This window comes from Odontesthes bonariensis, chromosome 8, assembly GCF_027942865.1.
Source record: "Odontesthes bonariensis isolate fOdoBon6 chromosome 8, fOdoBon6.hap1, whole genome shotgun sequence".
Classification (NCBI taxonomy): domain Eukaryota; kingdom Metazoa; phylum Chordata; class Actinopteri; order Atheriniformes; family Atherinopsidae; genus Odontesthes; species Odontesthes bonariensis.
In genome coordinates, this window is record NC_134513.1 from 17,124,475 (window position 1) to 17,149,309 (window position 24,835).

At 38.2% G+C, this 24,835-nt stretch overlaps 1 protein-coding gene across 1 annotated transcript in view; it reads right to left on the reverse strand.

Moving 5' to 3' along the window:
* Positions 1-370: 370 nt before the first annotated feature.
* The window catches only part of chst11 (carbohydrate (chondroitin 4) sulfotransferase 11), a 108,122-nt gene continuing 83,657 nt past the window's right edge, over positions 371-24,835 (reverse strand). The window contains exons 3-4 of the mRNA XM_075471962.1: positions 10,600-10,829; positions 371-9,268 (exon numbers count right to left, since the gene is read on the reverse strand). Coding sequence (XP_075328077.1) covers positions 8,644-9,268; positions 10,600-10,829 — 855 coding nt within the window. The 3' untranslated portion in view covers positions 371-8,643. The remainder of the gene's footprint in view (positions 9,269-10,599; positions 10,830-24,835) is intronic.

A 24,835-nucleotide genomic window follows, 5' to 3' on the forward strand; every position in this document is an offset into this window, starting at 1 on the left:
ACTTGTGTAGATGAACACAAACTACAAGTTTTTGAGTAACTAGATTAATGTCATTTAGCTGGACGTTCCTTTCATGCGCACACCAGTTTGTCTTTTGCAGAGGGAAATTAGTTAAGTGGTTTACATTGGAAGGACTTATTTGATGTTATATAAACAAAATTTAATATGATAAATTGAACTGTCATCCAGTAAGCTAGGAAAAGGAGATATCTAAAAACCTGTGGCAAGCTTAGAAAAGGAAAATAATAGGAATTATTCTTGATTTAAAAAAGCAGTGGTTCTACTTTGTTGGAAGGACAGTTTCGCTCATCACTATGCTCAATTGCATAGTGACATCAACACAGAAATAAACACTATCAGGAATTGGGAGTTTGTGTTAATTTATTGTAAAAACATCAGACAGGATGAACTTTGGGTCACACTGACGTATGATCCATACCATCTCCAACACCAAATGTACAGTACACAGTCAATTATTTGTGTTTTTTTTGTAAGCACATGTGAAAATGAACAAGATAAACAGATCAGTAAAATGTTGTCCAAGGACTAAATGTGGAATGCAGAGAGTTCTGATTTGTTGCCCTGGTGATAAGCGAGGAGGCAGTATGGGTAGCAAATAAATAAATAAATAAATAAATGGCACATGATGGTATGAGTGTCATTGCTTCCTTGGAGACCATTCCTTCTAAGGCAGAGTGGATACAGCATAAAGTGTTAACATGCTTTCACACACTAACAAACAGCACTTGCACATTCTGTAGCCACCGTCCAACCCACCCCACCTACAGCTACAGCACAACATGTAGCATTTAACACAAGTATGGAGAGAAATGCTGAATTCAGTAGACATGTCTGAGTTAGCATCTCACTCCTTAAAGAGTTAACGCATTACTATACAGGTTAAAACTTAAGATCCAAAACCACCTGGCAGAATGTAAAACAGCTGGAACGATGTGTGATCTGTCTCTAACCAAGGGAGGATGAACATGATGTCAAGACAACAAAGAGCCATGAAACCTGGCTGGATGGTTGAGGCCATGGCCACGATAATATAGACAAATCCTAAAACTCTGTTAAGATGCACTAAGCCTCCCCTCCATACCAGCCTTACTTAAATGTCCCAATTAGAATGTGCCCTATTCTATACACTAATATCCACTTCTTGTAAGGGAACATCTTAAAAATGATCCGCTGTAATGCAGTTTTAAGGGGCAAGGGGACACTCAAAAATGGGTTGGCATTGCATGACACTAAGAATAGGACTGGGCCTAAGTCGATATACTGTATATGTATCACAGCTCATTATGGTGCCACTTGCTAGATCAATTCCTTTTGATCAGTATGTTGGTTGACTTTTTGGAAAATAATTCCTTAATCAATCAGACAGTAGGCCTTAAAGACAGATATTTGTCCAATGAGGATTAAAGTTCCACTCTTCAGCTTTGTACTTTTGACTGCAAAAAAGACCCAAGACTGCCACAGGACCAAGACCAAGATGGTTTTTTCCTGCAGGAAATATTGGTTACGCGTCCTCCCTTATGATCTGACTGTCTGACAAAACTGGCAATTAATATAAAAATTCCTTCTTTTAGGCCTAAACTAATGTGGTGCCACAGAGTCAGCAGCTTAAAACACCAGCAAATGAGCTGTATATAGATAATTTGACATTTCTAAAATTTTGAGGATAGTTTCACATTTCTAAGAATTTGTGATCTATAAAGTGGTGGGTATAGTTTTGTCGGTTCTTATCTTCTTTTTTTTTGTCTACATGATCATGGGATGGATACAGTCGCCTCAGGCCACGGGAGATTGGACTGAAGAAAAGTTTCGGTTGTTAAATTGGCTCTATATGAATTAATTGGATTATTTTATAAATAATTATGATTACAATAAATTGAATTCCAATTGGCTTGAATTGGACTTTATTATTTAAGTGCCTTGAGAGGACATTTGTTGTATTTGGCACTATATAAATAAAAATTAATTGAATTGAATACAGGTCCTCGTTGTCTTAATCATTTTAAAATTCTAATAGAGTAGAGTAACTGAAAACTACCTGTCCCGAAAGCCCTAGCTGTTCTACATCTCGTCAGTCTTTGTATTCTGGTCAATTATATCACAGAGTGATAAGAGTGCCACACAATCGTAATGTATTTCTGTGTATATATGAGGTTACCAGTAATAATTAATACATTTTTATATTAAATCTAGATATAACAGAACAAAAAAAACAACAACTCTATAATGACATCATGTTCACTCTGTACAAAAAAGCTATGACTGATATGTTTATTAAAAAAATAGGATAAAGGGGGGCATCAAGAGTCCTGGCTTCGTTGATCTGTGTTATTGATGAAGCAGAATGCATTTTCTAGTTGAATACATTTGCCAATAATGTGTCTCTGGCACTGTAAAAGAACAAACTATAAACCCACCTCATCCCACCTGCCAAACCTAAGTGCATAAACAAAAGGCAAGATGACCGTTTTGATTGTTGAACACATTTCACCTCTTATCCAAGGGTTTCTTCACATCTAACTCACTGGTGGGAAGTCTGCATTTAAACTCTCGTAGGGTGATTCAGACCCCGAGAGTCACTGAAGTCACGTGTGTTTTATTGCATTTCAGTAGCATTACTCCTAGTTCCCAAAAGCCAGAATCAGCTGGAATGCCCCTTCAAGTCAGCAAATGAGCTCAGTCAGAAAGTAAAAGGAATCAACCTGCACCGAATCAAAAATCCAATATGGCTGACCAGTTGCAACTGTTGTCATGTCTGTCAGTCTGTGTTGTGAAATCAGTCGCACATGTAGTACTGTCAGGAAACACATTGCTTCAGTGTTTGATAGAGTATAACACATTAGTAATTGCTTGAATTGCTAATGATTGCTGGCCTGGATGTTGAGCAAAATAACGAATAGGTCCAATTGGTTTTCCAACTTCGAACTAGAACACGACTGATTCATGGTAAACCTGGGTATGATTTCATCTTCACATCTTACTTTTGAGGCAAATGGGACGCTGTACACCTTAACAACCAGCAATTGAGACGTTGAGTTGAGATTAACCAAGGTGTGAATGGTGATACATTCACCAGTTGGTTAGATGGTGTAAAAAAAAAAAAAAAAAAGAAAAATTCAAACACATCAACATTTAACATGAAGCCAAAACTCAGTAACTTTTGTTTAACTTTTATCAACGCCAGGCATGTTATGAATCTGAAGATGTTTACCAGCACATTGCTGTAGCTCCATACAGAACAAATTGTAGAAAAAAAAAACTCTCGGCAACTCTAACTCCCAGCGAGACGGACATTTTTCCAAAATTCTGGACCATAATTTTACACACTATTACCCAGATTAAGACAATATTTTAAAAATGTATTTATCTGTGCATCAACAACAAAATACAATAAAGCATAAACACAAATTACACCATTCACTTCTTAAGAGGAAAAACACCATTTTTTTAGAAGACATCCTCTGTTCTTAATCAGTCTGATGGTAGACGTCGTTGGAAAAACAACATAAATACACCTGTTGATTTGAACTCAAACACGTCAACACTAGGAGATAACTGGGCAGTGAACAGGACTAGATGTATGCAGACTGAAGATACGAATATGAATAAAAACACTAAATTGGGCTGTTTGTTTCTATTCCTGGCAGTCAGCATTGGCCTCCGTGTACTTGTGACAATTTTACTTGGTCTGTTTTTTTTTATGAAGGCTTTTTTTTCTCCTGCATTGTCAGCAGATATCATCCATGTTGGTGTGGTCCTGTAATTCTAAATATAAGAGGCCATTTCTGCAAGGAAGCGTGACGGAATAAAATGGAGAAAAGAGGTATCAGTAATGGCTTGATTGCCGACTAAGAGGTCCTTTGGGTGTTCTTCTTTTTTACATTTTGAGGGCTAAATAAAGCTGTTTAAGTAGAGCCCCAGAAACTCTTTTTACAACTGCTGAGTAAGATTCAGTGTAATAAAAACAGCAGCAGGAGTGCTTATGTGCAAGGGGAGTGTGTATTTTTGTGGTCCCGACCCAGGAGGCCATGCTGAGAATACAGCTTTTCTTTCTACAAAGGGCGAGGACTGGGGCTATAGGCCAGGTCAGCAGCTTCTTTCCTCTATTAGAGCCAGATGTCGTTGTGACGGTTAACAGAATTAAAGAAACAGAAAGCTTAAAGAGTTGTGAGAGGATTTGCAGCACACACCATAATATGCTCTGGAAGAAAAAAAAAAAAAAAAAAAATAGACTCGTATCCCAATTTTAAAAGTGGGTTGCTGAATGGATGGTATGGAGAATGGAAGAAAAAGACAGAAAACAACAACAACAAAAATCCCAAAATAATTCTTACAATTACTTTTCTTTGTAGACAATATAAGCCCAAATATAGATCATGTTTTATTCTTGTCAACCCAGTTTATCTTGTTGATATACATGCTACATATTCCAAGAAGTGTTGAGACAGTAAACCTTTTACCACTTTCTAATGTTGCCATTCTTTCTCACAGCACTTAAAAATATGTTCTGGCATTGAGGATGGATCATTTAATTATTTATTTTTTCCCCATTCTCGCTGTCTTAAGGTATCAAACAGTATAAGCTTGTTAACACATTTTTTTGCTTAAGAATTCTCCACATATTCAGGACTACAGGTAGGCCGTTCCAGAACCTCATGCCTTTGATAATGTGTGCAAAATGTAGCCTTGAATGGTCTTGTTGAAATTTCATGCATGTCACGGGAAAAGATTTGGTCTTGAAAACAACAATGCTCTGTAATATCAATGAGCTTTCCTTCATTACTGCTCCAAACGCAAGAGTGTTAAATTTGCCAAGGGCACTGATATAACCACTATAATATCAAACAGCCTAGTGTAAGTCTGGATGGTCCTTTTCCTCTTTGGTTTAGAATGCAAGGTGTACATTTATTCCAAAAAATATGTAGCATATTGATTGGTTTGCCGACACACGTTTCTTACTGCGTAATGATCCATCTAAGATGCCTAAAACCTAGATAAGTCTAGATAAGGCTTCCTGTTTTCACAGTAACGTTTTAATCGACATTTATGAATGTAATTCCATATTGTAGTAAACAAGAGTTTCTCACAATAATCACTAGCTCATGTAGTTATCTCAGCTATTCATGAAGGATGGTAGTGACAGTGCCATCTGAGGCATTGAAGACCCAAGGGTGACCATCGATGGCTTGCATCTTTGCTCTTCATATGCTGTCATTTCTGAAGTCTATACATGGTAGAGGAAGGAATATTCAAATATTATCCCATCTTTTTTTGAGGAACATTGTTTTAAAACAGTTCAACAAATCTTCCAAAATATTCGTTGATAAATTAGAGATCCTCTGTCTATGTTGGAATCATGATTGCAGTCACCTGCTACAATCACTTGTTTACAGTAACATCTTGTTTTTTTTCCTCATTACGAGCCCTAAATTGCCCAACTTTTTTAGGAATTTGTTGCATGCCTAAAATGTAGCAATGTATTACCAGATAAAATGAGGTTGATAAGGACGAAAATAAAAATCTCTGATGTTCCGTCTGTTTTACTGAAGCTTCCATGGCAAAGACAATGAACTCCACTTTGCCTCTGATGCGTTCAATAGTTTGTGGGTGTGCGTACGATGGAAAAAAAAAAATCTGTGTAGCCTGTAAAACTGTATTGACTAAGAAGTACTGAATGAGTGTGTAAGTAAATGGACTAATGTGAGTTTAAAAAGCGCTTTGAGTGGCCAACAAGACAATAAAAGCACTATATGAATGGGGTCTATATACTGTCTGCAATAAAAGAAATAAAAGTCTAATCTATGAATCACAGTTTTGGTTCTCCTTTTTTTTTTTCTGATCTGGGGATTGTATTTACAATCTAGGATTTTTAATCCTTAGGACTTTTGACACACCAGTGATTGCATCAATACAAGACAAAAGTCCAGAATTCAATGCTTTATAAAAGCATGTCAAGTTTGAATGCATGTTTGTAAAACTACCTTAAACGCTGACCTCAAATGATTTCATATTGCACCTTTAAAAATATTTGGGTACTTGTGAGAGACCTGTTTTAAAAAAAAAATGCAGACCAAAACTAAAGCAGTTGAGGCAGAAAGCCGTGCACCGTTGTCAAAGCACTATTAACAATCCTACATTTGTCAAATTACAACCTAATAGCCATTTTTAGTTTGACCTTCCATGCCTGGTTAAGTCCCATATTTTCGACCAGGTTTGATAAAAACAAGCCCAAAGTGCATAACCCAGATAACGTTCTGATGGAAAAAAAAAAATACTCTTGTATTCCTTGAAATTTTGAGTGGTACTACCGTAGCCATGATGCGGTAAGTAAACTTTATGAAATTTGTGAAGGGCAACTTTAAGGGTAGTTGCTTGCACCCAAATCACTAATATTCTAATCGTTCAGTTTGTATATAATCTTTAATAAGGCAATGTGTACAATTTTGCAGTTAAGCTGCAGAAGCCAGAATACCCCCTTATGTCATACTTCTCCTGTCTGGCTCGTCAGTTCTGGGCTACTGTACAAACGTGCCAAACTATGTGGAGGAGCATCCACCATATGAAAATATACAAGGTTTGCTCTGAGATAGCAAAAAAAGTGATTTCTTATTTTCAGGGTACCCTACAAAAAGTACATTCTGGTAACATCCTAAACACTGGAACTTTAACCACAATCATACAAATCTTCTTTAAGTTTGTATTATTGAGCCATGTAAATATTTTTGACTTATCAGGCCCTCAATATCAAGTGATAAACAAGGATGCACCTTCAGGCCTTTGCAAGACATCTATCCATCCAGCAATGACTACTTCTCCTTTTTAAAAGGGAATAGAGCGAATACCAGTTAACAGTAGGCAAAGTCAGATACACTATTGGCTATGCTACAGTAATACATATTTGCCTGATAACACAAGTCAATTCCTGAACAACTAGTCTCTGGCTTTGGAAACCCTTAAAAAAAAAAAAAAAAATGCAAATTTACCATTCTACAGGGACAATCTTCAAGTAAGGGTGTCAAGATTTTGTGGATTCTTGACTGACTCATACGCTCTAGATGACAATACAATTAATCTGGTTGTTTATCTCAGTGTAATGAACAGCGAAGGAGCATTGGTGATGTTGCTAAATGATGTTGCTCAATCAAAAATGGCAATAACATTAACTGAACCTGAAAACTTTTCTTTTATCCCCGGGACCTCAGGTTTTGGCATCACATATCACAATATTTGACACACGGTAATGGACGAGCAAAAGGTCTCTTACTTACCGCAGAGGGACAAAGCCAAGCGGGGGAAAAAAAAGCGGAATTAATCTGAGGCAAACTGCAAAGAAAGGTATTGGCATGACAAAACAAAAACTCTTAACAAGTCCATATAAATATTACAAATGTCCTGTGCTGTTCTCTACCGCAGAAAAACAAAAATATACAATATTTTTCTCTTAAGTCAAACCAACAAAGCAAATTAAATAATTGTTCGTATTGCTGCTCGCAGCAATATTTCATAAGACAATAAGAACAAAAATAAGCATGAAGACAAAAGGATAATTCATTTACTCAAAAGACATGTGGGGCTGTTGGTGCAGGGGCCTTGTGGATGTGGCCCTGGTAGTGTCCACAGAGTCCCTGTGTGGGGCAAAGCTGTTATGTGATCTAGAGACTTTCATCCTAAACCACCCCACAGGTTGTCTCTTTTTTGTCAGCTCAGCAGTTGACCACATCAACGCATCTTGTTCCTTTCTAACCAGTCCCTGCATCTGTGTACGGTTCAGTGTTAAGGATGTTTGGCTTTACAAATGGTTTATCAAGCACTTCCAAACCTTCTGCGGCAGCAGGAGTCACTGATTTTAGTAAGTCATTGTGGTGTAAAAAAAAAAAAAAAGAGCTCTTTTCTGCAAACACTATAATAAAACCAGTGACAACTGTTGGCCAAAGGCTTCTTCGTGACAGTTACAGTTGGAAAGATCTTAAGAGTGAAACCTGGAGCCATAAATTTACAAGGCATCCTCGAGGAGGTGATGAGCCAATTCTCCTCTGAAATGAATCGAACATAGCCAAGCGTAATGGGTGCTAACTCACCACACTGACAGTGCGAGCAAAGAAAAAGAGCGCTTTTAAAAATTGACAGTTTCTCTGTCGATCAAGGGGAGGAGAGATAAGCTTAGCTCCCACTATGCATTGGGGTCAGGGTGCCAGGCTGCTGTTTGCAAAAAACCGAAGCAGCCTAATACGTCAACAGTTTGTTTAACATTTAGGGAACATTATCTAAAGATTTCCATTCTACGTCTGATCTTCTTAGGATAAGCTGCCCTTTTTAAACACCTTGAAGACCTGCTTCACCTACACATTTCAGTTTTTGCATGCGTTTGGTCCTTTTAGCCCACATTACCATATTAAATGGGCTCTCTGTGTCTGTTGACTGAGCATCCTTCAACTTATACCCAGACAAGCACGCATTACCTCAATTGATCATCACTGCTTACATATCAGTTTCAGGCGCCATGCCTAAAAGGTACAGTTGACAGTTTTCAAAATCAAGTTTGCTTCCAAAACTCATCACCTCACTAATTTCGTAGCCTCAATTGGAATCAGGCAGCCCCGCTCAGAGCCTTTGCTCCGTTGTCCATTAATCCAGCCGCAAGTAGCTGGGTATGGAGTAGTTGAACATGAGAAAGTCCAACTTGTAAAGCTGGAAGAGTTGGATCTGCTCTTGAGTACTGATATTGCTGAAGAACTGAGCAGTCATGGCATCTGTGGTGCGAGTAGACTTAGCATAGCTGGGGAAGTGCAGGGAGTCGCCGACACCCACCAGCCGCAACACATAGTTTGCATCCTCCTCTAGAGTCTCATACTTGCCTACCATGTCATAGTGGATGTGACATGGGTGACAAAGCTGGTAGACAGTTTGCCAGTGCTCGTTGAGTGGGCCGTCACGCTGCGTGGCTGGGTCCACTAAGTACTCAACAAATTCTTTGAATTTGACATCGGCCCCATTGAGCAGGGCATCCTGTGTTGCATTCTTGCGGTAGCGCCTGATAATGCGGGTGCCAAAGCGCTTGTGAAAGGACGAGTTGTACTTGAGAGTAAATTTATTGCGGTATGCAGAGACCAGCCTCTCAAAGGGCTCGCGAACGAAGAGAAACTTGAGGTAGTTCTTGAGGCGGTGATTGATCTCAGCAATGCTGTACTGATTCAGCGTCTTCAGGTTCGAAGGAATATGGGCTTCATTGGAAGGGATTTCCATTGGGTCACTGTTGGGTGAGAGGTTCAAGGACAATGACAGACAACTGTTAACAAACATGTGTATACAACTAAAGTTTTTCACATACGTCATTCACAGAATACCAAAGGAGCAGGGTGTGAGATATAAAGGAACCTGCTGGCAAAACTGAATATATTTGTGTTCATAATGTAAATGATGTATTCTAAACAATTTTGTTTTTGTACGGAAGCCCAGAGCGGACGTGGTACGTACAAACTTTTTTCTGATGGTTTTCTTGAGATAACGAGTTAATTTACCGATGGTTCTCGAGGCCACTTTTTCTCCCCAGTCCGCCCCTGTTTATATGTGTTTATATGTATTTCTGGCAAAGGTGTACCCATTTTTTTGACCCCCCTTTCATTGAAAACTGAATAAAGTAGCTGGGGACGGCTGGCTCGACTGCAGCTCAATAGGCGTTTACACCTAAGTGATCCTGCTGATACAGTCAACTTCATCAGTGACCAGCTGAGGGGACCAGGCCGTCTCCATGGTTACCGAATGATGCACGAGAGGTGCCGTTATCGTTTTCTCGAGATAACGGTATCGGCATGATTGGTGTGTGTTAAACCTGATTCATGCTCGTCACACCAGCGGGATTTGCTTTGTGCATTTTCACAAGCAGAATTGTTACACAAACGCTCCACATAAGCTACTTTATTCAGTTTTCAATGAAAGAGGGGTAAAAATTAGCCTGACTACGTCATACTCACGATTCTAGTCAGAATGTGAGTCTGATAGAGTTTTGAGTATGGGGCGTGTTTCAACCGAACCAGGAGAAAAAATGCCTCTTCGCTCAATTGGATAGACCTACAACCAATCAGAATTCAAACCAAGCGCTCTTTAGTGACGTAGTCGATAATGTCCCTGTTGATCATCTGTCCATCATCGTATAAAGCCCGCCCTGGCAATCTGATTGGGTCGACTGATTCCATGTCGGGCATAATGATTTCCCAACTGAGCAGAGCCAGACCGAACTTCCCGACCAAAAATTTTATGGGCGGGGCTAAGTTCGGCTGGCACCCAGGCTAGGTAAAAATGGGTACACCTTTGCCAGAAATACATATAAACACATAAACACAGGGGGGGACTGGGGAGAAAAAGTGGCCTACAAAAACCATCGATAAATTAGTGATCGTTTTCTCGAGATAACGAGTTAATTTACCGATCTCGAATTAATTATCTCGTTATCCTGGGAAAACGGAGGAAAATTATCTCGTTATCACGGGAAAACCAATGGAATAAAATGTATGTATCTATGGCCGTTTAGGGCTTCCGTATTTTTGTTAGAAATCTAGATTTAAATCTGCAAGGTATTTGCACCTGTATTTGCCCCGGCCCGTGAGCACCATCATGACTCGCTTCCAGTTGGTGCAGGCCACCTTTGGAACATAGCAGTAAATGAGCTCGTGGTCTTCGTCCACCACAAGGTGTTTGAGGTCTCCAGGTGTCAGTACTCGTCGCTTTCGACTGGACGCGCTGTAGATCCTGCAGGCATCCACCACTTGATCCCTCCTGGCCTGGTGGAGGACAGCGGCCCCTGACAAGTCCGGCTAGGTAGGGAAAGACAGAAAAAGGACAGAGTGCAAGGAAGATAAGATACTGCTATATGATTCAAGTAAAAGGCGTTAGTAAGGTAGGGATAGCATAAGCTATTAGCTGCTAATGCAGCAGTTTTTGCATTAATGATGCAGCTTACAGCAGGGAGATCAGAACAAATTACATAATAAGACCCATGATAAATGGCATGCAATGAAGGCCCCTGGGTAGACTTGAGGATAAAAAGTGTTCAACTTCTTAAACCCAAGGCAACCAGGAATTCCCTGAAAAGATTGACTCTAATGCCTTGTGCGTATCAACAACAATAAATATTTGTAAAAGCAAACAGTAAAAGCAAAATTTTACTACATTTTAAATACAATCAACCCAAAGTCATGACAGAACATAACTGGCTAAATAGTTCCATTACTATGTTTTCTCGACTTTTTTTCCTTTGTACATGCAGAGATACTGCCTCCATACCACAAAGTGATGCTGTATACGATGACGTATACTTACTGAGTATTGCTACATGATAACATGTGCATGTGTAGTCTTGCTACTGTACATGACAGTAAACATTTGACGCTGTTCATTTGGTTACTTATACAGAGAAGGATGTTTGTAAGATGGTGTTGACTCTTATGCCACAAAACATGAGTATGAGACACCACAGATCTCTCTAACTCACAAATGTGTAGGGTTAGGAGTTAAAAACACATTGTCAGGGTAAGAATGCTGCACTATCGAAATCAACAGCCTACAGATGCGTTGCCATTTCACAATTTGAACCAAGGATTTGTTCTACTACATTTTGGAAATGTGTAAAACTTTTCCTTTTACACATTTGCTTGTAACACAGAAAAAAAATGTTTTAGTAAGTTTTAGCTGGAATAAACTTTATCTATACTTTAATAATCTACAATAAAAGACAATAATAAATTAAATTTGTAGGACAAGTTCGATCATATGCAAGGCGTGGAATCGGTCAAAAATGGCACGAAAAACGCACTTTCCATCCAAAATGGCCGCCTTCCTGTGGACGTGGGACCATGGCGGCATGAGACTATTTTGTGCGTCTGGGCATGATGAATGAGTGTACCGAATTTTGTCATCCCACGCGAAACTAACCCCAATGCGGGGACCATTTTTAAGCATCGTAGGGGGCGCTACAGAGTCAATGAGCGACTCCCAAAAATATAAAGTTTAGATTCTTTCATGTCGTCGACTGGCAGGTGGCGCTCGCAAAATTGAGTTTTTGCATACCTTTTGCAAAGAATAAGAAAGAAAGAAACAATAATAAACCTTACAGATACAATAGGGTCCTTGCAGTTTCACTGTTCGGTCCCTAAAAAGAACACACAACAAAGTTAAATATTTTCCAAAAAATTTGTTACACCTATTCTTTAAATTTGTAAACTAAAGACCCACAAAAATAATTCTTAATATCACATTAAATGTGACTTAATCAGCTGTCACAGACTTGATTATGTACTGTTATTTTTCCAAAATAGCAACATTTAAGTAAGCTGCTATTCTTAATGATGCATTAAATTTAATAACACAAATGCTAGCTTGTATAAAAATGTTAGTTTAATTTGTCTTAATCTGTAGCACTCCAAATACAGTTTGATAGTCCGCAAAAAGGACTGAATATACTCCTGAAACAGAATCCACTGTCAAAAACAATCCCACTATTATCTTCACTTGTAAAATGTCTCCTAATACTACTTTATGTAGAACCCTTAAACAGAAACCTGACTAATACAGAAACCTAATGTATTATATATCTGATGTGTGTATTGGTATGATCTTACATTTTTGAAAATTTGAAGATGCAGAGTATGAAAATTATAAGCAAAATGAAAAAGATCTGGAAGTTGAGAATTCACTTATTTAATGTTTAATAATTCTAACTAATTCCTTTGAACTGTGAAACATAAGAGAGAAAAAAAGGAGATTCATATTTTTTTCTCCATAAAATTCAACAAATATTTAAGACATAAGTACTTAACTTAAGACTTTTTATAACTGCCAAAGACCATAAAGACTGCATAGGTCAAATCGAATAGTGGCAGAAAACTCCAGTAAAGGGCCAGCAAAGCACAATGTGAACAAAACTCCACAAATCAGAATCAGAAGATGGGCGATGAAAGATAGATGGAAGTATAGGCAGATAGAAAAAAAATATAAATACTACTACTAATAATAATAATAACTTTTATGATCACACTGATCTCTTTATTGAGAGTATTTTTCCCTTATAGATAGAGGTTAGCTCATGACTCTGGTGGGAAAAAAACAATGTTGGAGGATATTATGCATTATTAGAGTTCAATATGTGTAGATCCCGTCAGCAGTCACTTATTCTGAGGCATATTTCATATTCCCTGAGTAAATATTTGTGATGAAGGATACCATGGAGGGAGGGAAATGAGTAGGCTGGGGGAAGAATGAGGAGTGTGAGAACAGCCTGAGGGCTTTGCATCTGCAGGAATGTTTTCTCATGCCTCTCGATTATTTTTTTTTCCCTGGGTCTGCATTCCCCTTTGGTGCAGTTCCCTGGTTTCCTCACAGAATTTAAAATTATTGTACTGTGGCCTGCATGTTTACAGCTCCATCGCAGTCCAAACAAGTGGAGCTTTTCAGCGACACATTGGCCATGGCCAAGGGGCTGCTGACATAAAGCAAGGAAACAAGTCCGGGACCACCAGCAGGCACTGTACATGAAAACAGCTTGACTAAAGAGGTTAATGCGTAGTTCTGTTTGAGGTCTAGGTTTAAGAACGTCTCAAACTGAGAAATTCATCATGCACACAGCTTGCGACACGAACGTGGAAAAAAAGGGACACCTCTTTATCTGATCCCAAAACATAAATCAGCTGTGTGAGGTGTCACACAACAGTTCATCTGCATAGAAATGATATAACTAAGAAGCAAGGAAGGATCCAGTCAAACACGGAGCTTTTTCTGAATGACACCTGAGAAAGTCAGACTTTATTGTCTGAAACTATCTTCATAAACTTGAGTTGGAAGGCACGGGCTTTCTCACTCTGACTGTTCTCTTACTGGAAAGAGATTCTCGTTAATACCTTAAATGGGTAGCACTCAGTTTTTTTTTTAAACGACCACTCATAGAAAGCAAATGTTTAGACAAACTTATCAAATTGTAAGAAGTAGGTAAGTGATGGGTTATAATAAATTTACACGAATAAAGAGTCCACTTAGAAAAAGCAGAGAGAGAAAACCAAACAAACAGAAAACCATCCCAATCAGTATACGTAATAAAAGTGTGCGGCCTAAAAGAGCAATCTTTGACTCCTCTAGAAAAGAGACACTTGTGACAATTTTCAAATATAATAATTCTTCTTGTGTCCATCACTGGGCTAAAGTACATGCAAAAAACAAATAGCATTTTTGCTAACCTTTGATCAAACTGTAAAATCATGAGTCAGTAACAATGTAGAGGCAATAAGTCAGAAAACAAGTAAAGACTCTCAACCGAAACAATACCAAATTTGATGATGTATGCACAAAGCACAACAAAATAAATAAAGCAATTTATAAAGCCGCATCTTCGTTGATACCTCTTTGAAAAATGGGAATGACTCGCATTCAAGGGCCTCCTCCTGTCCTGGCATAAGGACAAAGAGTAATCTGAGTAATGCAAAAAATTGAAGAAAGGCTATTTATTGAGATCCATAATGATATAAGTTTTAATTTTGTTAGACTTACCCATAAAACATAGGTTGTATCACTGTATCATACAATAAACAATATTATTTGGGCTGATCCAGGCCCTGATACATCCTGTAGTGTAGTTTATGGAATAGAACAGTGTGCTGCAAAACTATTCACCCCTTTTGGCCTTTTTTTTTTTTTTTTAACATTTTGCTGCTTTACGACCTGAATTTAAAATTAACTTTTGTAGTACTTGTTTATTTGATCGACAAAACAATTTTCATGAAAATGAAAAATACCCCACAACAATAACATTACACAATGCATATTTGGATAGAAGTTTGGCAAATCCAGCCAGAGGGATTTCTGCCCTTTGCCCGTAATAAATTTGCTACAGCTCATTCAAGCACCATCAATGCCCAAGAGTTTTTAAACTATACCACAGATTGTCAACTGAATTAAGGTTTTTGCATCAATGAAGACATTCTAAGAATATAAATGTTCTTTCTTAAAACATTTGACTGTTACTTTAACAGTATGTCTCTCTTGACTGGTCCCTGACTTTTGGTGATCATCCACAGTTTGGACACATTTGTATTTGCAAAATTTTCAGTACTTTAAAACTATAATCCTGCTATATTAACTATGTCGTGTGGGGAAAAAAAACGTTTCTACAAAATGCAAAATTTGATTGTTTGTCCATTTTAATGAGAAAAATTGTGTGAATATTTTTCACGAGATTTCATGTATATGCCGACTTCCCATCTTAGCGTTGTTATTCCTGCTTTAGGGGAAATGAATTGTCATGACATAATGGATTGAGAATAAGGCATCATTTTACATCTCACTCATTTCTTTGCTCTTCAAATGCACATCATTCAGCCCTTTCATGCCAAAAAACCCCGAAACAGTCAAAGCTTGGAATGGCACGAAAGCAAATAGCAGTTTTTGTGTCGATAAAATCATCTCCTTTCTTTCAGTCTGAGACATCAAGTTCTTATTCACAAAATTTCCCACTGAGCATGCAGCCCACAGTTTAACAGCAAAAGATTGTAATTAACAGTGGGGGAAAAAAAGAGAAAAGGAGGGATCTTTTCATCTTTTGCTCTTTCCCTTTTCCTCCCCTTATCTCTCTTCTTTTCACAGGATCGCTTTCTGCTATTTTATCTTCTTGACAAGCAGTTCAGTCAAGTCTCGGGCTGTTTTGATGATAGCATAAAGGAGGGTAGGGAGAGACGAGAACAAGATGAGAGAGGTGATGTCGATAGTGTTGTAATGGAGGTCACTGACCTCTGGTCATGTCAAGCTCTTCCCATGGGAGAACAGAAACCATTACTCGCCTACTTGATTGCACATTTCTCCCTTACTACCCTGTAGACATGAACTGATGGGTCAGCTTTGGATAAGAGCCATCAAAAGTCAGCTTTTAAGGTAGTTATTTGTCATTTGATTTAATTTCCTTTGTTTATCTAGCAAGCTCCAATTGAGATGCCAGATCTCTTCTTCTAGGAGTTTTGATCAAGATGGCTGCTTTAAAACTATTTTCACATTAAGGTTTCTCATAAAAGACTAATTCAAAAATTAAACAGAAGGGAAATAAGACTGGGCCATACCAACAAAATTCAATTCAATTCAATTCAGCTTTATTGTCAATTCTTCACATGTACCAGAACTACGAAGCAATCGAAATTACGTTTCCCACCATCCCACGGTGAAGACAAAGACATATGGTAAAAAATGACTAAACATTAAATAGAAGTATCTAAACATAAAATAGGCATTTAAAGTAAGTAAAGTGCATTGTAGGATGGAGGATTAAGAAGGCAGTGGAATGGTGCAAAACAGTTCTGTTTGGTAATGGAAAGTTAAAATTCATCAAACTTATTAAACTATAGAAAAAGTACCAGGTTCACTTCAGGATAGTTCTTTCTCCAGAATACCTTTGAAAGTATGTAAAGAGGGGGTGATTGTGAGTTTATGATATTGTGAAACTCATTTCATGCAGAAGAGAGTACCTTTGCCCAGCTCTGAGTGGACCTGAGGAACATTAAAAAAAATTATAGTTGTAGATTGTACTGGTCAGTGTGATATGATATAATGTATCTAACAAAATTATTGCAATAAACTGCAACATTTTTAGTCTTTAGTTTAGAGAAGGCCATTCTAAAGTGACAATGGTGAGTGTGGTATCCTGCATAGGTTAAAATGCATAATGCAGCATGATATGGCAAATTCAGTTTATTAAAGATAGGATGAAGATGCATGCATTTAAGTAACGTCATAATCTAGCACAATTTTCTTTCTGGCTGCTAAAGGAAAGCATTTTTAAAAGAAAGAAAAGTTTCTGATGAAGCTTTTTTTTTTTAAATCATAGACAACATGGACAAAATAAAAAAGCTAGCTTATCATGCCAAAATGTTTATAAGAAGTTATATGCACCATCTAAGGTCAAAATAGATAAATCAGCTGTTTTAAGGAAGGACGAGTGAAAGTTATAAATATGTTTTTTCAAATTAGGAAAATTCTAATTTGAACAATGTGTACTATAATGACAGAAAAGCTTCCTACAAGAGCTAGATGGCTTTTTTGTACTACTGAATAGATCATTGTGTCATCAGCATAAAAATGTACCTAGGCTGAATTTAATTGCTGTCCTAAAAAAATTTCCAAAACAGAAAATAAAATGGGGGCTTAAATAGATCCTTGAAGAATAAATGTGGTTACTGTGATAGACTTATGTATATTTTTCTACAATAACACATTTTGGAAAGATCCCTTCTAAACTGTCAGTGATATCTAGTAGTTTAAAGAACAGCACTCTACTCGGCAACAATGGTGATTTCAGTCATTTCATTGAGGCCCATAAAGTAAGGTTTTCTTTTTTCTTTTAATTTGTGCTCTATCAAATTGAATGCTTTAGACAAGTCAACAAAGAAAGTTACACAGTGCTGTTTAATGACTAAAGGCTGAGTTATACCTCTTTTAACTGCCCTTGCGCTTGCGTCTTGCGCTTGCGTTAATGGCTCGACACGTTTATGCTTCATTTTGCTTTGTCGGCGGATGCGTGTGCTGCGTGGCGATTCACCGCCAGGACAGTAGGTGGAGCAGCGGGTTTTTTCAATGACAAGCCTACTACGATGAACTCTACTACTCTTCGGCAAGTCTCTCTTCGAGTGGATTCATGCTTCTTCATCTTCGCTTTCTACCTTGGCGTTTGAAAACATAGACATAATATAGCACCTATATTATGTGTAACAAGCATAGCTGAAATAATATAACTGATCTGACCTAAAGTCCAATTGAAATGTGCCTAAAGTAGTATTGTCTGATACAATTTAATTCAAATGGTCAGTTGTGAAAGATTCAATGAGATTTAGCCAGTACTGACAATCTAGAAAGACGATGGTGCAATAGGCTCAGCAATTAAATCTTTTTTTGGGGGGGGGGGCTTTTATGCCTTTAATGGACAGGACAGTGAAGAGAGACAGGAAGCAGAGAGAGGGGGAATGACATGCAGCAAAGGGCCGCCCGATGCAGGACTCGAGCCAGGGCCAGCTGCAACGAGGCCTGTAGCCTCTGTACATGAGGCGCCTACTCAACCCAATACGCCACCGATCACCCCTATAAATCATTTTACAGCTCAGTCTTATCAAGACCAGATTTTTTGCAATCTAAGCTCAATCAATCTTTATAAACCTGACACAAAGAAACCAGAGAAAAAATGAACAGCTCAGCAGAACGGCTTTTGGATAGGCACAAAGTTGTCGTTTTCAACTTGTGTTCCCACTACTGGAATCAAAGATTGAGCCTTCAGAAATAAAATCATTATTAAAAGTATCACCGATATTGATGCTGCCCTTCATAATATTTTGATTCACGTTTATAAGATCAGAAAAGAGTGGTGGGCAATATGGAAGTTAAAGAGGATTTAACCAGAACTTAGCAGGAAAATTCAGCTCATTTAATATTGTAAGATACATGTCATATTTTGAGTCAATTTTGAACATTCATTGCTTAGATATCTAAATGTAAGTCATCCAAGTCCAAATTATTATGTAGTCTCTTTGCTACGGCCCACGCAGCATCCCTTTTTGCTTATCAGAATTGTTACAGTGGCACAAGGGTGGTCTTACTCTAATTGTGAATGCTCTAAAAGAAGCATATTCAACACAAATTGCCAACAACATCAATCATTTGTACGGTGGCCGACACGTGCAAACGCGTTGCAAACGGCAAAACAAAGCCAACAGTAAAACTCTGCAAGAGAAAATTTGGCAATCATAAAAACGACCGGAGCACGAGCGACGCAAATGGCAAAACGACTGCAAGAGAGAAACGTGCTGCAAACTTCAAAACACATGCAAGAGAAAAACGCGCTGCAAAAGTCAAAACACATGCAAGAGAAAAACGCGCTGCAAAAGTCAAAACACATGCAAGAGAAAAACGCGCTGCAAAAGTCAAAACACATGCAAGAGAGAAACGCGCTGCAAAAGTCAAAACACATGCAAGAGAGAAACGCGCTGCAAAAGTCAAAACACATGCAAGAGAGAAACGCGCTGCAAAAGTCAAAACACATGCAAGAGAAAAACGCGCTGCAAAAGTCAAAACACATGCAAGAGAAAAACGCGCTGCAAAAGTCAAAACACATGCAAGAGAGAAACGCGCTGCAAAAATCAAAACACATGCAAGAGAGAAACGTGCTGCAAACTTCAAAACACATGCAAGAGAGAAACGCGCTGCAAAAGTCAAAACACATGCAAGAGAGAAACGTGCTGCAAACTTCAAAACACATGCAAGAGAGAAACGCGCTGCAAAAGTCAAAACACATGCAAGAGAGAAACGCGCTGCAAAAGTCAAAACACATGCAAGAGAGAAACGCGCTGCAAAAGTCAAAACACATGCAAGAGAGAAACGCTGCAAGTTCACTCAAAACACAACGGAAGTTCGCCAGGCCACTAGGGGGTCTCGACCTTTGAGAAAGGGGATCGACTGTGGGAGATCGGAGGAATAACAAAGGAGAAGAAAGTATAAAGGTACGTTGTCCTTTATGTCTTTTTTAAACACTTGGCATAAAGACATAAAGGACAACGTATCTTTTGACTTTCTTCTCCTTCGTTACTATGGTCGATCTCCCATAGTCGATCCCCTATCGGATAGGGTCTATCCCACACAGTTCGAGACCCCCTAGTGGCTTGGCGAACTTCCGTTGTGCGTTTCTCTCTTGCATGTGTTTTGAAGTTTGCGACGCTTTTCTTTCTTTCATGTGTTTTGTTTGCGTCGCGTGTGATTGCCACATTTTTCTCTTGCAGTGTTTGACTGTTGGATTTGTTTCGCCGTTTGCAATGCGTTTGCACGTGTCGGCCACCGTACATTTGAGAAACAATACCTAGATCACTATCATAAAAAAAATATAAAGGTGCTTTATGAATAAATGTTTGAAATGTCTCATGGAAAAGATGTGGTTGAGGCTTTGACATCTTATAGAATTGCACAAAAAAAACCTGCAAAGCGATAGCTAACACTATTACCAAAAATCCAAATTCAATGCAGAGAATCTTTGAGGTGCATTTGTAGAAATCCCATCAACTGATCCCTCGGCACCCCTACTTCCTGCGTCCCTGTCAGGTTCCTATGTAAACACTTAAGCTTCTTCTAACTGGTCCAGGCCCTATGACGACCTCAAACCTTTAGGTCAGCAGATTCCCTCTGCAACTGCCCTGTATGATGAATCACTTAGTGTTACAGAACACAGATAGTAGATATTGATTTGGATGTCAAGGTCAAACTTCATCAAGACTGGGAGTAAATTCCAGAAACGGGAGCAGGACAAGAAATCTTTATGCATACATTTAGACCCGCTTTCGCCATAAAAGCTACTGTCAGCATTCCATAAGGAAATAGCAAAGTCTCTACTTTCTAATCTTCAAATGTTCAAGACAAGCTCATTGTACATTCACAGCAGGTGACTTTTACCATACATTTGTCGTCAAAAATATGTGAGAAAGTGATGACAAAAGCCTGAGGTTTTGCTGTTATTATTCTTTGTGGAAGTTGTTATGAGTGTGAAATATGATCTTGAGGATAAGCACTGAGCAGACCCTTTGCAATGATGGTACTGAAGAGCTTTTTCCCTGATCCACTGAGGGATGCAAAGAAAGAGAGATAGAGGAGGGAAGCCAGGAAGGGATTAGACTGATAGCAGGAAGAAGGAAAAGAGCATGATTTTTCAATCTATGTTTTGCATTGAAATCCAATATACTACACAGTTAAATCCAAGGCGAGATTAAATAACTGTGCAAAGCTGGAAAACGGATCAGGTCCACTGGATTTTCTTATGGTCCCAAAGTCCCAAGTTAATGCTATATTTTCAGGTCTCCATAAACTGATTTTTAAAATTGAGATAAGATGTGCACTTTGAAATAAGCATATACAATAGGAAAGGCCCTGTTCAGGTAGATATAACTTATCGCTCTTAAAAAACTAGGTTTTCTGTAAAAAAAAAAAAAAAAAAATGCTGTAGTCAAGTAAGGATTATGAAGTGCCCTTATTTAATGTTTTTTTCTACATTTTAGAAACGCAAGATGCTGGAAATACATTTGTATATCTGTATGGTTTCCAAGGTACCACACATGACTGTAATATAACTTTTTTTTTTTCCCCAAAAGGAAAACTCCATTAAGTCTGAAGCCAAAAGGATCACATACACTTCAGGGAAGCAAAAGGCTCGTGTAGGAGCAGAGAGCAAACATTTGCCCCAGGCACTTCGCAGGCTAAGCTGTAGAGTGGGTTGAAATCATTCTGAAAATTAGGACTCCAAAGAATATCATCCAACAAAACATCTGCAGAACCTTACATTCATTAACTATGCAAACAGCTTTATGTTGTTTATGTATTCCTCAGAACTTAGGAAATATATTTCAAATACTGTTAGTTTGAAAATGAGATGCTACAGGTAGCTGAGGGACACTCCACAGCATCGGAACACTTTGTTTAGATTACTCAAATTACTCACTCTATCAGTTCATTCTGCTATTTAGATATTTCCTTAGTTAGTTGCCTTGGACTGTTCATTTTTTGTAAAGCTCTATAGTTGCTGCTTCTTGAATATTTACAAATGGCTCGATTCAATTTTGTCTCTTTGCACAACTTGTCTTTTCAAGAGCTGCGGAGTCAGCTGAGCAAAGGTCAATAGGCTCAATCAAAGCACGTTTCTCTCCGACACAGTGAGCTCTGAAGGGAGTCTGTCTCTGCTCACAGACTAGCATTCATAGGGAAAATGCTAGGAAATGCTAGGAAAAAAGCCAAATTTATCAACCATAACAAACACACCTGCTATTCAACTGAGTAATAATTTACCTGAGACTCTGTAAAAGTTAAAGAGGTGAGGTCCTGCTGTAAAGCTGACAGTTTACGAGGCAGATTCATTCTCCTTAGTGGGGCCAGCGGCACGTTAACTTTCCGCTACGTCATTTATGAAAAGTCAGGCCGGGTGGAGAGAGACTAGACCCTTGCCTTGCCTTGACTTGTCAACTGCCTGTGCCTGCGATATTCAGATGGGAGGAAATGTTCTTTTACATGTGTTTATCCAGATAAACTACAGTTAGAACACATGCTCTTTCAGTCACAGCCTTTTTTAAATCATGCAGCTTCACAAAAGCGTACCTGGAAAAAGTCATCACAGACATCTACTGAGCCACTCCAAAGGAGAAGTTGTGGGGTAAAATGTGTTTATCAAAAAGGACCACAATGACAAATTAGCATATATATTATTTTGCAAGAATTGCTATTATCCAAGTTTAGTAAGTTTTTTTCAAATATTACAAATGAAATCAGTTGATGCAATACTGCATGTGCTTCATTTTGTTAAAGTTTTTAGCTGCTGTTTCACTTTCCTCGAGCCACCACCAGAGTGCAAGTCTTTAAACTTCATCCACATAAACTCCATGTGATTTGACCGGGGAACTTTGTCACTGCAGTTTTTCAGTGGATTAGTTTATCTCTCTCAAATGTTTAATGTTTTGGAATAATTCTTTGGAATGATAGTCAATCAGTACATGTTACTAAGATTGTAGATGTCCTTTTTTTGTCAGCTAAAACATATTGCCCAAATAAGTTGCACTGTGTCATTTGTTGACCTTACACTATTAATTTACACTTTTTTTTCAGCCTTCCAAATAAACTTGATTAGTCTATAAAAACTACAAATTCATTTGCGTCTCCAATTAACAAATAACCACAGCTCTCTGAAATGAACACAAATAAAAGTCTCCATATGGTAATCTTTAAATTTTTTGAGTGAGATTGCAATTAATGTGACAGGATAATATATCTCTACATTTGCCTCGATCCACTATTATCTGATATTCCAATGGTTACATAAACTGAAATAAGAGGAGGTGACAGATTTAGTAAGATAACATGGCTATTCTAGAGTTCTGATTTTTATACTTTTTGTGAAAACTGTGTATTTGAAATGCTGTGAACTGTATGGGTCAAATGTTCAATGTTCACCTTTTTTCAAATGTGCAAAGATAGCAAAATCCAGATATATGTTGGCTGAGTTTATGGGACATATGCCAGGTTGAACTAGGGATTTCTCAGGGAATTGTGTAAACTGGAAAAAAAAAGAGGGCATGACATGTTTCCTTTAAAACATCAAAGCCATATCAAAAGTAGGGCTGGGCGAGTTAACTCGTTATTATCGCGTTAACTCGTTCATTATTAAACGCAGATAAATATTTTATCACGCATTAACGCAGGTTTTTTAATTTTTTTTATTATTATTTTGGGGGCTTTTGTGCCTTTAATGGATAGGGAAGTTCAGAGAGACAGGAAGCAGGGGGCAGAGAGAGGGGGAACGACACGCAGCACAGGGCCGTCCGATGCGGGACTCGAACCGACGGCCAGCTGCAGCGAGGACTATAGCTTCTTGTATATGGGGCGCTCAACCCAGTACGCCACTGACCATCCCTGTTTTATTATTTATTTTATTATTGTAAAAGTCTGTTGCTCACAGGCTTTTATTTTGTAAAAGTCTGTTGCTGTCTGCTGAGGAACCGGAAAAGAAAGTAATTGGATCCACCAAACATGGAGAAGGGTACGGAACTTTTACTCGGCCGTTTTCATTTTAAAGTTCTTCCAGACGGCGGAGTCGACAGAACCAAAGTCATCTGTAAACACTGCCAAGTTGAATTGTCTTATGACCGTAGTAGTTCCAGTCTAAAATATCACTTAAAGGCAAAACACACAACTGATAGCAGCAAGTCATTCAAGGAAACAGACAGTGGAGCGAGGCTTCTACATAAAAACTACATAAAGATGCTGATGTTAAAAGTGTGTTTGCACTGCAAATGTTATGGCACTTTCATTCATATGGCAGTACATTTAAAATAAAACTAAATGCTAAAAGCTATACACTACTTTTGAATTCATTTTTGGATTTTGCGTACAAATGCGATTAATCGCGATTAATCAGGGAAATCGTGTGATTAGATAAAAAATTTGAATCGTTGCCCAGCCCTAATTAAAAGTTAAATACATATCACGTATTAATTGGTAACTAATTCAATATATTACTTCAACAGTCTATTCTTTATGCTTTCTTTGACCCATATCACAATATAGGTACGGCCCATCCATCCATCTTTCATGACAGTAGCTGAAGATTGAGAATATAGGGCAACTGGTAAATCAATAATTACCAAATTACCACAATAGTCCATTAAAACAACCACAACACTAGTGATGTTGGATTAATTGACCTTAAAAAGAAATGCTTTAAATTACCTTGATGTGTCAACAACTCTCCAAACACCTTCACGTTAATTTAATATGAGCATCTATTGAAACAGGTTGCTACAACTGAAAGCTCCAACCATAAAGTGCCAAGACCCTTTAAGAAAAACAAAAAAAATATATAAAAAATGTTAAAACAGTGGATCTACTGATTAATTACTTTTTTCAGCTGATGCTGTTACATAGGGGTACTGCAGGTAGCCTGTGAATGAACACAGTGTACATGCCAAGAGCTAAAAGCACAGTTAAACAAACCTGCAAACACACTCACATACATACACACAGCTATACAAGGTTTCTTCTCAGTTCTTAGCCAAATACACGTACCAGTTAATATCACAAATATGTGATTAGTGTTTACTAAACCCGAAAATCTTCTTTTTAGCAAAAGTACAAAATCACTTCCTTTTAAAATGTGTATCAAGTGATTACATAAGTGTACTACTCAAAGCTCTAACTGTCTGGTGCTGGTCTGTAAATGTGGTAGGGACCAGTCTCACCTTTCCTTAAGGACCTGTTCACAGACAGCATTTCCCAAGTGGAA